A 15076-nucleotide genomic window follows, 5' to 3' on the forward strand; every position below is an offset into this window, starting at 1 on the left:
TATAAGGAGAGTCCATGGCCCCGCCCGTGTTTCTCCGATTGGCGGTCCCCTAAACTATGTTTTTCTTCTGGCACCTTTTATACCCTGATATTTCTCCTACTGTTCCTTGTTCCCTCGGCAGAATGACTGGGGGATAGAGGAAGTGGGAGAGGTTTTTAAGCCTTTGGCTGTGGTGTCTTTGCCTCCTCCTCAAGGCCAGGTTCAGTATTTCGCAAAAGTAAGGAATGATGCCGTGAACTCTCCTTATACAGAAGAAAATGAAAATATCTGGAAAGCATAACTTATGTTTCTCAAACTGTTTACTGCTCCTTTAATATGCTCCATGTGTTATTCTATGTAATGCTTCTTTAGTGACTGTTTTTCACAGATTAACAATGGAACAGGAAAGGTTCTGGTCTGTTCTTATCATAATTAATATAGAACTTGTCCCCAAGAATCGTACTTTAAAGGGACATTAAACAATATGTAAATACTAGTTAAAATTATGCATTCAAAGCAAATACTAGCCTGAGAATAATATGTAATTTCATGTTTTTTTAAATTATATTAGTTGTTTACATTTTTAAGAGATAAATGTGAAGTTTTAGTTTCCATAAAGTAATGGGTATTGCTTTGTTTAAACACAGAAACTAAAGTAATATGAGTTATGTTGAACCCCAGGTTTCCTTGTCTAATCTCTTCAGCAAGACAATTAGGGACAGATAAAAAGTCCAAACAATGGTGTGTTCCACTTCAGCCCCCCTCGGTAATATCTTCACATGGATGCTACAGATTTTATAATACCCACTAGTGTGGGTTGTATTCTGCTTTATATAACTCACTTATTACAATGCTGTTTGAGGTGCTTCTTGTAGCTATCATCATGCAAGATAATCTCTGGGTTACAGCTGCCAAGCCAGTCCGCATTCTTGATCTCTGGGAGAAGCATTTGATTCTTCATCTTCTTCCCCTTCCTACCACGAGGCACTGGAGCAGACAAACCTAAAATGCACACACACATTTACCATTAAAAAATGGATTACAGCTTCCTTGGCATAAAAGTATCCATTTTAGCAACTAGCACCTGTAATGTAATTAGGGTTTGGAAAATCTACTGGCAAAGAACAGGTGCAATTTTTTTTTTTTTTTTTTAATAAATAAACACGTTTGAAGCAACCATATATTTACCTGCACCCCTCCCTTATAGGGAGTTTAGTTTTAGATTACATTAACTCTAGACACATGCAATGTATGTACAGAGAAGCACAGGAGAGGGCAATACATAATGGCAGCAAGGTTCAGTTCAGGCAGATTGTTCTGTTTATATCAGAAAATAACTGAAGTTTATAGGTGTACGGTTCATTGGAAATAGGTGAACTGTAATTGGGTCACAATCACATTTTATTAGCCCTCATTGACTATTAAAAAATAAATTCAAACTACAAAAAAAGTAGAACCAAGGCCTTTAAAGATGCAACACAATGCGGTAATACAATACCTGAATGGTTCTGTAGAGCCTGGTTCTGCCCATCCTTGGTGGGAGTGATAAGGTCCCAGATAAAGCTTTTTATCTTATCATCTCCCTTATAATGTCTGACACAGTAAACCAGCAGTGCCCTGCAGATCATTTCCATGTCCTTCTCATTCAAGTGCCATTTAAAACGCCCAAGGGTCAAAATATCTTTCCAGCGACCCCAACTACAGAACCAGGAAAGAAAGAAATTAATACATTTCCTGTTCCATTACTAATAAAACGGAAAGAAAAAGTAAATATATGCTTACCTGATAAATTAATTTCTTCTATGGTACGACGAGTCCACGGATTCATCCTTTACTTGTGGGATATTATCCTCCTGCTAACAGGAAGTGGCAAAGAGCACCACAGCAGAGCTGTCTATATAGATCCTTCCTTAACTCTACCCCCCAGTCATTCGACCGAAGGTACAGGAAGAAAAAGGAGAAACTAAAAGGTGCAGAGGTAAGCATAAATTTACTTTTCTTCTATAAGGTACGACGAGTCCACGGATTCATCCTTTACTTGTGTGATACAATACCAAAGCTATAGGACACGGATGAACGGGAGGGACAAGACAGATGCCTAAACAGAAAGCACCACTGCTTGAAGAACTTTTCTCCCAAAAATAGCCTCCGAAGAAGCAAGTATCAAATTTGTAAAATTTGGAAAAGGTATGAAGTGAAGACCAAGTCGCAGCCTTACAAATCTGTTCAACAGAAGCATCATTTTTAAAAGCCCATGTGGAAGCCACCGCTCTAGTAGAGTGAGCTGTAATTCTTTCAGGAGGCTGCTGTCCAGCAGTCTCGTATGCCAAACGGATGATGCTTTTCAGCCAAAAAGAAAGAGGTAGCCGTAGCTTTTTGACCTCTACGCTTTCCAGAATAGACAACAAACAGAGAAGATGTTTGACGGAAATCTTTGGTCGCTTGCAAGTAAAACTTCAAAGCACGAACCACGTCCAAGTTGTGCAACAGACGCTCCTTCTTACAGGAAGGATTAGGACACAGGGAAGGAACAACAATTTCCTGATTAATATTCTTATTAGTAACAACCTTAGGAAGAAATCCAGGTTTGGTGCGCAAAACCACCTTATCAGAATGAAAAACAAGATAAGGCGAGTCGCATTGCAATGCAGATAGTTCAGAAACTCTTCGAGCCGAAGAGATAGCAACTAAAAACAGAACTTTCCAAGATAGAAGCTTAATATCTATGGAATGCATAGGTTCAAACGGAACCCCTTGAAGAACTTTAAGAACTAAATTCAAACTCCATGGCGGAGCAACAGGTTTAAACACAGGCTTGATTCTAACTAAAGCCTGACAAAACGACTGAATGTCTGGAACATCTGCCAGACGCTTGTGCAGTAAAATTGACATAGCAGATATCTGTCCCTTAAGGGAACTAGCTGATAACCCCTTCTCCAATCCTTCTTGGAGAAAGGACAAAATCCTAGGACTCCTGATCTTACTCCATGAGTAGCCTTTGGATTCACACCAATAAAGATATTTACGCCATATCTTATGATAAATCTTCCTAGTGATAGGCTTTCGAGCCTGAATCAAGGTATCTATGACCGACTCAGAGAATCCCCGCTTGGATAAAATCAAGCGTTCAATCTCCAGGCAGTCAGCCGCAGAGAAACTAGATTTGGATGCTGGAACAGACCTTGAATGAGAAGGTCCCGTCTCAGAGGTAGTGTCCATGGTGGTAGAGATGACATGTCCACCAGGTCTGCATACCAAGTCTTGCGTGGCCATGCAGGTGCTATCAAAATCACTGAAGCTCTCTCCTGTTTGAGTCTGGCAATCAAACGAGGGAGGAGAGGAAATGGTGGAAACACATAAGCCAGGTTGAACGACCAAGGTACTGCTAGAGCATCTATCAGTACTGCTTGAGGATCCCTTGATCTGGACCCGTAATAAGGAAGTTTGGCATTCTGACGAGACGCCATCAGATCCAATTCTGGTGTGCCCCATTGATGAATCAATTGTGCAAACACCTCCGGATGGAGTTCCCACTCCCCCGGATGAAAAGTCTGATGACTTAGAAAATCCGCTTCCCAGTTCTCCACTCCTGGGATATAGATTGCCGATAGATGTCAAGAGTGAGTCTCTGTCCATCAAATTATTTTGGTAACTTCTATCATCGCTAAGGAACTCTTTGTTCCCCCCTGATGATTGATATATGCTACAGTCGTGATATTGTCCGACTGGAATCTTATGAATCTGGCCGAAGCCAGCTGAGGCCACGCCTGAAGCGCGTTGAATATCGCTCTTAGTTCTAGAATATTTAACGGGAGGAGAGCCTCCTCCTGAGTCCACACTCCCTGTGCTTTCAGGGAATTCCAGACTGCACCCCAGACCAATAGGCTGGCGTCTGTCATCACTATGACCCATGCTGGTCTGCGGAAACACATTCCCTGGGACAGATGATCCTGTGACAACCACCAAAGAAGAGAGTCTCTGGTCTCTTAATCCAGATTTATCTGAGGAGATAAATTTGCATAATCCCCATTCCACTGTTTGAGCATGCATAGTTGCAGTGGTCTGAGATGCAAGCGAACAAACCGAACTATGTCCATTGCCGCTACCATTAGTCCGATTACTTACATACACTGAGCCACTGACGGCCGAGGAATGGAATGAAGAGCTCGGCAGGTGGTTAAAATCTTTGATTTCCTGACCTCCGTCAGAAAAATTTTCATGTCTACCGAATCTATCAGAGTTCACAGGAAAGGAACTCTTGTGAGAGGGATAAGTAAACTCTTTTTTACGTTCACCTTCCACCCGTGAGATCTTAGAAAAGCCAACACAATGTCCTTGTGAGATTTGGCTAGTTGGTAAGTTGACACCTGAATTAAGATATCGTCCAGATAAGGCGCCACTGCTATGCCCCGCGGCCTTAGGACCGCCAGAAGGGACCCTAGCACCTTCGTGAAAATTCTGGGAGCTGTGGCTTTTGTCCAGAAAGGCGAACCTGAGACACTGATGATGATCTTTGTGGATAGGGATGTGCAGAATGCAGATACGCATCCTTTAAATCCACGGTGGTCATATATTGACCCTCCTGGATCATTGGTAAAATAGTCCGAATGGTCTCCATCTTGAAGGATGGGACTCTGAGGAATTTGTTTAGGATCTTGAGATCTAAAATTGGTCTGAAGGTTCCCTCTTTTTTGGGAACCACAAACAGATTGGAGTAAAACCCCTGCCCCTGTTCTGTTTTTGGAACTGGGCAGATTACTCCCATGGTATATAGGTCTTCTACATAGCGTAAGAATGCCTCTCTTTTTGTCTGGTTTACAGACAATCGAGAAAGGTGGAATCTCCCCCTTGAAGGGGAATCTGAAGTCTAGAAGATACCCCTGGGTCACAATTTCTAAAGCCCAAGGAGTCCTGAACGTCTCTTGCCCAAGCCTCAGCAAAGAGAGAAAGTCTGCCCCCTACTAGATCCGGTCCCGGATCGGGGGCTGCCCCTTCATGCTGTCTTGGTGGCAGCAGCAGGCTTCTTGGGCTGTTTACCTTTGTTCCAAGTCTGGTTAGGTCTCCAGACTGACTTGGATTGAGCAAAATTCCCCTCCTGCTTTGCAGCAGGGGAGGAGGAAGAAAGACCACCTTTGAAGTTTTGAAAGGAACGAAAATTATTTTGTTTGGTTTTCATCTTGTCTTATCCTGAGGAAGGGCATGGCCTTTTCCTCCAGTGATGTCTGAAATGATCTCTTTCAGTTCAGGCCCGAATAGGGTCTTACCCTTGAAAGGGATGGCTAAAAGCTTAGATTTTGATGACACGTCAGCAGACCAGGACTTAAGCCATAACGCTCTACACGCTAGAATGGCAAAACCTGAATTCTTTGCCGCTAATTTAGCCAGTTGAAAAGCGGCATCTGTAATGAAAGAATTAGCTAGCTTGAGAGCCCTAATTCTATCCAGAATATCATCTAATGGGGTCTCAACCTGAAGAGCCTCCTCTAGAGCCTTGAACCAAAAAGCAGCTGCAGTAGTTACAGGGACAATGCACGCTATAGATTGCAGAAGAAAACCCTGATGAATAAATATTTTCTTTAGGAGACCCTCTAATTTTTTTTTCATAGGATCTTTGAAAGCACAACTGTCTTCAATAGGTATAGTTGTACGCTTAGCCAGGGTAGAAATAGCTCCCTCCACCTTAGGGACCGTCTGCCACGAATCCCACATGGTGTCTGATATGGGAAACATTTTCTTAAAAGTAGGAGGGGGAGAAAAGGGAATACCTGGTCTATCCCACTCCTTAGCAACAATGTCCGAAATCCTCTTAGGGACCGGAAAAACATTAGTGTAGGCAGGAACCTCTAGATATCTGTCCATTTTACACAATTTCTCTGGAACTACAATAGGGTCACAATCATCCAGAGTCGCTAAAATCTCCCTGAGCCACAAGCGGAGGTGTTCTAGTTTAAATTTAAAAGCCGTCATATCTGAGTCTGTCTGAGGGAACATTTTTCCTGAATCAGAAATCTCTCCCTCAACAGTAAATCCCACACCCCCAACTCAGAACATTTTGAGGGTACATCGGATATGGCTAATAAAGCGTCAGAGGGCTCAGCATTTACTCTTACACTAGACCTACTGCGCTTCCCAGGCAACCCAGGCAGCTTAGATAAAACCTCTGTGAGGGTAGTATTCATAACTGCGGCCATATCATGCAGGGTGAAAGAATTAGACACACTAGAAGTACTTGGCGTCGTTTGTGCGGGCGTTAATGGTTGTGACATTCGGGGAGAATTAGATGGCATACCCTGATTCTCTTCTGACTGAGAATCATCCTGCGACATACTTTCTTCTGTTAAGTGTGATCAGTCCACGGGTCATCATTACTTCTGGGATATTACTCCTCCCCAACAGGAAGTGCAAGAGGATTCACCCAGCAGAGTTGCATATAGCCCCTCCCCTCTACGTCACCCCCAGTCATTCTCTTGCACCCAACGACTAGATAGGATGTGTGAGAGGACTATGGTGATTCTATTTAGTTTATTTCTTCAATCAAAAGTTTGTTATTTTTTTAATAGCACCGGAGTGTGTTATTCCTTCTCTGGTAGAGTTTGAAGAAGAATCTACCAGAGTTTTTACTATGATTTTAGCCGGAGTTGTTAAGATCATATTGCTGTTTCTCGGCCATCTGAGGAGAGGTTAACTTCAGATCAGGGGACAGCGGGCAGTTTATTCTGCAAAGAGGTATGTAGCATTTTTTATTTTCTAACAATGGAATTGATGAGAAAATCCTGCCATACCGACATAATATCATGTATGTATAATTTACATTTTAGTATTCTGGTGAATGGTACTTCACTGGAATTACACTATGTATATAAGACTTTAGCCTAATTGCAATGCAACAGGCTTTTTGATAACTCTTAATTTATGTTAAACGTTTTTGCTGGAATGTAAAATCGTTTTCATTTTCTGAGGTACTGGGTGAATAAAATGTTTGGGCACTATTTTTCCACTTGGCAGTTGCTGGATCTAATTAGGACAGTTTTTGATCTCTCTCACTGTTGTGTGTGAGGGGGTGGGACCTTTTTTGGCGCTTTTGCTACGCATCAAAAATTTCAGTCACAAGCTCATTGTTTTTTTCCTGCATGTTCCGGTTTATCTCTACAGAACCCAGGGATCTTCAAAGCTAATTTGAGGGAAGTAATCTAACAGAGCTGTAAGATTGTAGTTGAATGTGATAAAAAACGTTTATTCTTTAACTTTTTTATGCCTCAGGGTTAGTTATTCCTTGCTACTGGGTACAAGCCTTTGCTAAATTGCGTTTTGTTTTACAAAGCTTATGGATTTCATCTGTTATATATTTTCAGTGCTTCTTAAGCACAGTTCGTTTTTTCATTGTATTTTACTTGTATAGTATTTCCAAATTGCAAGTTTATTTGCTGGTTTGTTAAACATGTCTGATTCAGAAGATGAGACCTGTACTATTTGTACTAACGCCAAGGTGGAGCCCAATAGAAATTTATGTAGTAACTGTATTGATGCTACATTAAATAAAAGTCAATCTGTACAAATTGAACAAATTTCACCAAACAACGAGGGGAGAGTTATGCCGACTAACTCGCCTCACGTGACAGTACCTGCATCTCCCGCTCGGGACGTGCGCGATATGGCGGCGCAAAGTACATCTGGGCGGCCATTACAAATAACATTACAAGATATGGCCACTGTTATGACTGAGGTTTTGGCTAAATTACCAGAACTAAGGGGCAAGCGTGATCACTCTGGGGTGAGAACAGAGTGCGCTGATAATGTTAGGGCCATGTCAGATACTGCGTCGCAGCTTGCAGAACATGAGGACGGAGAGCTTCATTCTGCGGCTGACGGTTCTGATCCAAACAGATTGGATTCAGATATTTCAAATTTTAAATTTAAGATGGAAAACCTCCGTGTTTTACTAGGGGAGGTATTAGCGGCCCTGAATGATTGTAACACAGTTGCAATACCAGAGAAAATGTGTAGGTTGGATAAATATTTTGCTGTACCAACAAGTACTGACGTTTTTCCTATACCTAAGAGACTAACTGAAATTATTACTAAGGAGTGGGATAGACCCGGTGTGCCGTTCTCACCCCCTCCAATATTTAGAAAGATGTTTCCAATAGACACCACCACACGGGATTTATGGCAAACGGTCCCTAAGGTGGAGGGAGCAGTTTCTACTTTAGCTAAACGTACCACTATCCCGGTAGAGGATAGCTGTGCCTTTTCAGATCCAATGGATAAAAAATTAGAGGGTTACCTTAAGAAAATGTTGGTTCAACAAGGTTTTATATTGCAACCCCTTGCATGCATTGCGCCAATCACGGCTGCAGCGGCATTCTGGATTGAGTTTCTAGAAGAGAATCTTAGTTCAGCTACGCTGGACGACATTTCAGACAGGCTTAGAGTACTTAAGCTATCTAATTCATTCATTTCGGAAGCCGTAGTACATTTAATTAAACTTACGGCTAAGAATTCCGGATTCGCCATTCAGGCGCGCAGAGCACTGTGGCTAAAATCCTGGTCAGCTGATGTAACTTCTAAGTCCAAATTACTTAATATACCTTTCAAGGGACAGACCTTATTTGGGCCTGGTTTGAAAGAAATTATCGCTGACATTACAGGAGGTAAGGGCCACGCCCTACCTCAAGACAAAGCCAAACCTAAGGCTAGACAGTCTAATTTTCGTTCCTTTCGGAATTTCAAAGCAGGAGCAGCATCAACTTCCTCTACTCCAAAACAAGAAGGATCTGGTGCTCGCTACAGACAAGGCTGGAGACCTAACCAGTCCTGGAACAAGGGCAAGCAGGCCAGGAAGCCTGCAGCTGCCACTAAAACAGCATGAATTGAGGGCCCCCGATCCGGGATCGGATCTAGTGGGGGGCAGACTTTCTCTCTTCGCCCAGGCTTGGGCAAGAGAGGTCCAGGATCCCTGGGCGCTAGAGATAATATCTCAGGGATACCTTCTGGACTTCAAACACTCTCCTCCAAGAGAGAGATTTCATCTGTCAAGGTTGTCGACAAACCAAACAAAGAAAGAAGCGTTTCTACGCTGCATACAAGAACTATTGTTAATGGGAGTAATCCATCCAGTTCCACGGTCGGAACAGGGACAAGGGTTTTACTCAAATCTGTTTGTGGTTCCCAAAAAAGAGGGAACTTTCAGACCAATCCTGGATTTAAAGATCCTAAACAAATTCCTAAGAGTTCCATCATTCAAAATGGAGACTATCCGGACAATTTTACCCATGATCCAAGAAGGTCAGTACATGACCACAGTGGACTTAAAGGACGCTTACCTTCACATACCGATTCACAAAGATCATTACCGGTATCTAAGATTTGCCTTTCTAGACAAGCATTACCAGTTTGTAGCTCTTCCATTCGGATTGGCTACAGCTCCAAGAATCTTCACAAAGGTTCTAGGTGCTCTTCTGGCGGTACTAAGACCGCGGGGAATTTCGGTAGCTCCTTACCTAGACGACATTCTGATTCAAGCTTCAAGCTTTCAAACTGCCAAGTCTCATACAGAGTTAGTACATGGTCACATGGATGGAAGGTGAACGAAAAGAAAAGTTCACTCGTTCCACTCACAAGAGTTCCCTTCCTGGGGACTCTTATAGATTCTGTAGAAATGAAGATTTACCTGACAGAGGACAGGTTAACAAGACTTCAAAGTGCTTGCCGCACCCTTCATTCCATTCAACACCCATCGGTGGCTCAATGCATGGAGGTAATCGGCTTAATGGTAGCGGCAATGGACATAGTGCCATTTGCTCGCTTACACCTCAGACCACTGCAATTGTGCATGCTAAGTCAGTGGAATGGGGATTACTCAGACTTGTCCCCTTCTCTGAATCTGGATCAAGAGACCAGAAATTCTCTTCTATGGTGGCTTTCTCGGCCACATCTGTCCAGGGGGATGCCATTCAGCAGACCAGACTGGACAATTGTAACAACAGACGCCAGCCTTCTAGGTTGGGGTGCCGTCTGGAATTCTCTGAAGGCTCAGGGACAATGGAGTCAGGAGGAGAGTCTCCTGCCAATAAACATTCTGGAATTGAGAGCAGTTCTCAATGCCCTCCTGGCTTGGCCCCAGTTGACAACTCGGGAGTTCATCAGGTTTCAGTCGGACAACATCACGACTGTAGCTTACATCAACCATCAGGGAGGGACAAGAAGCTCCCTAGCAATGATGGAAGTATCAAAGATAATTCGCTGGGCAGAGTCTCACTCTTGCCACCTGTCAGCAATCCACATCCCGGGAGTGGAGAACTGGGAGGCGGATTTCTTAAGTCGTCAGACTTTTCATCCGGGGGAGTGGGAACTTCATCCGGAGGTCTTTGCCCAAATACTTCAACGTTGGGGCAAACCAGAGATAGATCTCATGGCGTCTCGACAGAACGCCAAGCTTCCTCGTTACGGGTCCAGATCCAGGGATCCAGGAGCAGTCCTAATAGATGCCCTGACAGCACCTTGGGACTTCAGGATGGCTTATGTGTTTCCACCCTTCCCGATGCTTCCTCGATTGATTGCCAGAATCAAACAGGAGAGAGCATCAGTGATTCTGATAGCACCTGCATGGCCACGCAGGACTTGGTATGCAGACCTGGTGGACATGTCATCCTGTCCACCTTGGTCTCTACCTCTGAAACAGGACCTCCTGATACAGGGTCCTTTCAAACATCAAAATCTAACTTCTCTGAAGCTGACTGCTTGGAAATTGAACGTTTGATTTTATCAAGACGTGGGTTTTCTGAGTCAGTTATTGACACCTTAATACAGGCTAGGAAGCCTGTTACCAGAAAGATTTACCATAAGATATGGCGTAAATACCTATATTGGTGTGAATCCAAAGGTTACTCTTGGAGTAAGGTTAGGATTCCTAGGATATTGTCTTTTCTACAAGAAGGTTTAGAAAAGGGTTTATCTGCTAGTTCATTAAAGGGACAGATCTCAGCTCTGTCTATTCTGCTACACAAACGTCTGTCAGAAGTGCCAGACGTTCAGGCTTTTTGTCAGGCTTTGGCGAGGATTAAGCCTGTGTTTAAGACTGTTGCTCCACCATGGAGTTTAAATCTTGTTCTTAACGTTTTACAGGGCGTTCCGTTTGAACCCCTCCATTCCATTGATATAAAGTTGTTATCTTGGAAAGTTCTATTTTTAATGGCTATTTCCTCGGCTTGAAGAGTCTCTGAGTTATCAGCCTTACATTGTGATTCTCCTTATTTGATTTTTCATTCGGATAAGGTAGTTCTGCGTACTAAACCTGGGTTCTTACCCAAGGTAGTCACTAACAGGAATATCAATCAAGAGATTGTTGTTCCTTCTTTGTGTCCAAATCCTTCTTCGAAGAAGGAACGCTTACTACACAATCTGGACGTAGTTCGTGCCCTAAAATTTTACTTGCAGGCAACTAAGGAATTTCGACAAACGTCTTCTCTGTTTGTCGTGTACTCTGGTCAGAGGAGAGGTCAAAAGGCTTCGGCAACCTCTCTTTCCTTTTGGCTTCGTAGTATAATACGTTTAGCTTATGAGACTGCTGGACAGCAGCCTCCTGCAAGAATTACAGCTCATTCTACTAGAGCTGTGGCTTCCACTTGGGCCTTCAAGAATGAGGCCTCTGTTGAACAGATTTGCAAGGCTGCAACTTGGTCTTCGCTTCATACTTTTTCCAAATTTTACAAATTTGACACATTTGCTTCCTCGGAGGCTATTTTTGGGAGAAAGGTTCTTCAGGCAGTGGTTCCTTCTGTATAAAAGAGCCTGCCTATCCCTCCCGTCATCCGTGTACTTGTGCTTTGGTATTGGTATCCCAGAAGTAATGATGACCCGTGGACTGATCACACTTAACAGAAGAAAACATAATTTATGCTTACCTGATAAATTCCTTTCTTCTGTAGTGTGATCAGTCCACGGCCCGCCCTGTTTTTAAGGCAGGTAATTATTTTTAAATTATACTCCAGTCACCACTACACCCTTGGTTCCTCCTTTCTCGTTGGTCCTTGGTCGAATGACTGGGGGTGACGTAGAGGGGAGGGGCTATATGCAACTCTGCTGGGTGAATCCTCTTGCACTTCCTGTTGGGGAGGAGTAATATCCCAGAAGTAATGATGACCCGTGGACTGATCACACTACAGAAGAAAGGAATTTATCAGGTAAGCATAAATTATGTTTTTATTAGCTAAAATATGTTCTTTGAAATTTATTGCCCTTTCAGTGCATGAGGGACACATTTTAAGTGGGGGTTCCACAATGGCTTCCAAACACATTGAACATTGGCTTTCCTCAATGTCAGACATGTTGAACAGGCCACAGGAATGACCACAAACAAGCTTGAAAACACTTTATTTAGTGAAAAAATAATCTTAAAAAAAACGGTACTGCGCCTTTAAGAGAAAAAAGCATACACGTTTTGCAAAACTGCTTTAAAATACACCAATCGTTTCATTTTTTTGATATAAGATTTAATTTATGCAGCTAAGTTTGCCCCACAAAGAAAGGAACACTTAACCGTTTACTGTGAAAAACCGGATAGTAAATAAGGCCTAAATCTGGAAAAACACCCCCTGCACCTCGCCACAGCCCTGCTGTGGTGCCTACCTGCCCTCAGGGATCGGAAAAACATAATTTATGTAAGAACTTACCTGATAGATTAATTTCTTTCATATTAGCAAGAGTCCATGAGCTAGTGACGTATGGGATATACATTCCTACCAGGAGGGGCAAAGTTTCCCAAACCTCAAAATGCCTATAAATACACCCCTCACCACACCCACAAATCAGTTTAACGAATAGCCAAGAAGTGGGGTGATAAGAGAAAAGTGCGAAAGCATATAAAATAAGGAATTGGAATAATTGAGCTTTATACAAAAAAATCATAACCACCTCAAAAAAGGGTGGGCCTCATGGACTCTTGCTAATATGAAAGAAATGAATTTATCAGGTAAGTTCTTACATAAATTATGTTTTCTTTCATGTAATTAGCAAGAGTCCATGAGCTAGTGACGTATGGGATAATGAATACCCAAGATGTGGATCTTCCACGCAAGAGTCACTAGAGAGGGAGGGATAAAATAAAGACAGCCAATTCCGCTGAAAAATAATCCACACCCCAAAATAAAGTTTAAATCTTATAATGAAAAAAACTGAAATTATAAGCAGAAGAATCAAACTGAAACAGCTGCCTGAAGTACTTTTCTACCAAAAACTGCTTCAGAAGAAGAAAACACATCAAAATGGTAGAATTTAGTAAAAGTATGCAAAGAAGACCAAGTTGCTGCTTTGCAAATCTGATCAACCGAAGCTTCATTCCTAAATGCCCAGGAAGTAGAGACTGACCTAGTCGAATGAGCTGTAATCCTTTGAGGCGGAGTTCTACCCGACTCGACATAAGCATGATGAATCAAGGATTTTAACGAAGATGCCAAAGAAATGGCAGAAGCCTTTTGACCTTTCCTAGAACCAGAAAAGATAACAAATAGACTAGAAGTCTTTCGGAAATCTTTAGTAGCTTCAACATAATATTTCAAAGCTCTAACTACATCCAAAGAATGCAACGATCTTTCCTTAGAGTTCTTAGGATTAGGACACAACGAAGGAACCACAATTTCTCTACTAATGTTGTTAGAATTCACAACCTAGGTAAAAATTTAAATGAAGTTCGCAAAACCGCCTTATCCTGATGAAAACTCAGAAAAGGAGACTCACGAGAAAGAGCAGATAATTCAGAAACTCTTCTAGCAGAAGAGATGGCCAAAAGAAACAAAACTTTCCAAGAAAGTAATTTAATATCCAGCGAATGCATAGGTTCAAACGGAGGAGCTTGAAGAGCCCCCAGAACCAAATTCAAACTCCAAGGAGGAGAAATTGACTTAATGACAGGTTTTATACGAACCAAAGCCTGTACAAAACAATGAATATCAGGAAGATTAGCAATCTTTCTGTGAAAAAGAACAGAAAGAGCAGAGATTTGTCCTTTCAATCAGACAAACCTTTATCCAAACCATCCTGAAGAACTGTAAAATTCTAGGAATTCTAAAAGAATGCCAAGAAAAATGATGAGAAGAACACCAAGAAATGTAAGTCTTCCAGACTCGATAATATATCTTCCTAGACACAGATTTACGAGCCTGTAACATAGTATTAATGACGGAGTCATTAAGGAACAATACTTTTCCAAGAAAGTAATTTAATGTACAGAAAATGCATAGTTTCAAACGGAGGAGCCTGTAAAGCCCTCAGCACCAAATTGAGACTCCAAAGAGGAGAGATTGAATTAATGACAGGCTTGATATGGACCAAAGCCTGTACAACACAATGAATATCAGGATGATTAGCAATCTTTCTGTGAAAAAAGAACAGAAAGAGTAGAGATTTGTCCTAACAAAGAACTGAAGACAAAACCTTATCCAAACCAACCTGAAAAAATAATAAAATTCTATGAATTTTAAAAGAATGCCAAGAAAAGTAGGTCTTCCAGACTCAATATAAATCTTTCTAGAGACAGATTTATGAGCCTGAAACATAGTATTAATCAATGAGTCAGAAAAACCTCTATGACTAAAAACCAAGCGTTCAAACTCCATCCCTTCAAATTTAATGATTTGAGATCCTGATGGAAAAAATGGCCTTGAGAAAGAAAAGGTCTGGTTTAAACGGAGGTGTCCAACATTGGCAACTGGCCATCCGAATGAGATTCGTATACCAAAACCTGAGAGGCCATGCTGGAGCTACCAGCATAACAAACAAATACTCCATAAGAATTTTGGAAGAAGAACTAGAGGCGGAAAGAAATAGGCAAAAAGATAATTCCAAAGAAATGTCAATGCATACACTACTTCCGCCTGAAGATTCCCGGACCTTAATAGGCCCCTGGGAAGTTCGCTATTCAGATGAGATGAAAAACATATCTGGGTAAGAGAGACCATTCTCCCGGAAGAAAAGATTGATTAACAGAGATAATCCGCTTCCCAAATATCTATACCTGGGATAAAAACCACAGAATTTAGATAGGAGCTGGATTTAGCCCAAGCTAATATCCGAGACACTTCTGTCACAACCTAAGGACTGA

General features: G+C 42.0%; 1 protein-coding gene across 3 annotated transcripts in view; it reads right to left on the reverse strand.

Annotated features, from left to right (window-relative positions):
- Positions 1–15076, reverse strand: part of CHD6 (chromodomain helicase DNA binding protein 6) — a 1034665-nt gene that overhangs the window by 303009 nt on the left and 716580 nt on the right. For all 3 annotated transcript variants that reach the window (XM_053712106.1, XM_053712055.1, XM_053712147.1), the window contains 2 exons: positions 1478–1677; positions 822–981 (listed from right to left, as the gene is read on the reverse strand). In XM_053712106.1, the coding sequence (XP_053568081.1) occupies positions 822–981; positions 1478–1677 (360 nt within the window). The remainder of the gene's footprint in view (positions 1–821; positions 982–1477; positions 1678–15076) is intronic.

This window comes from Bombina bombina, chromosome 1 (genome assembly GCF_027579735.1).
Source record: "Bombina bombina isolate aBomBom1 chromosome 1, aBomBom1.pri, whole genome shotgun sequence".
NCBI lineage: Eukaryota > Metazoa > Chordata > Amphibia > Anura > Bombinatoridae > Bombina > Bombina bombina.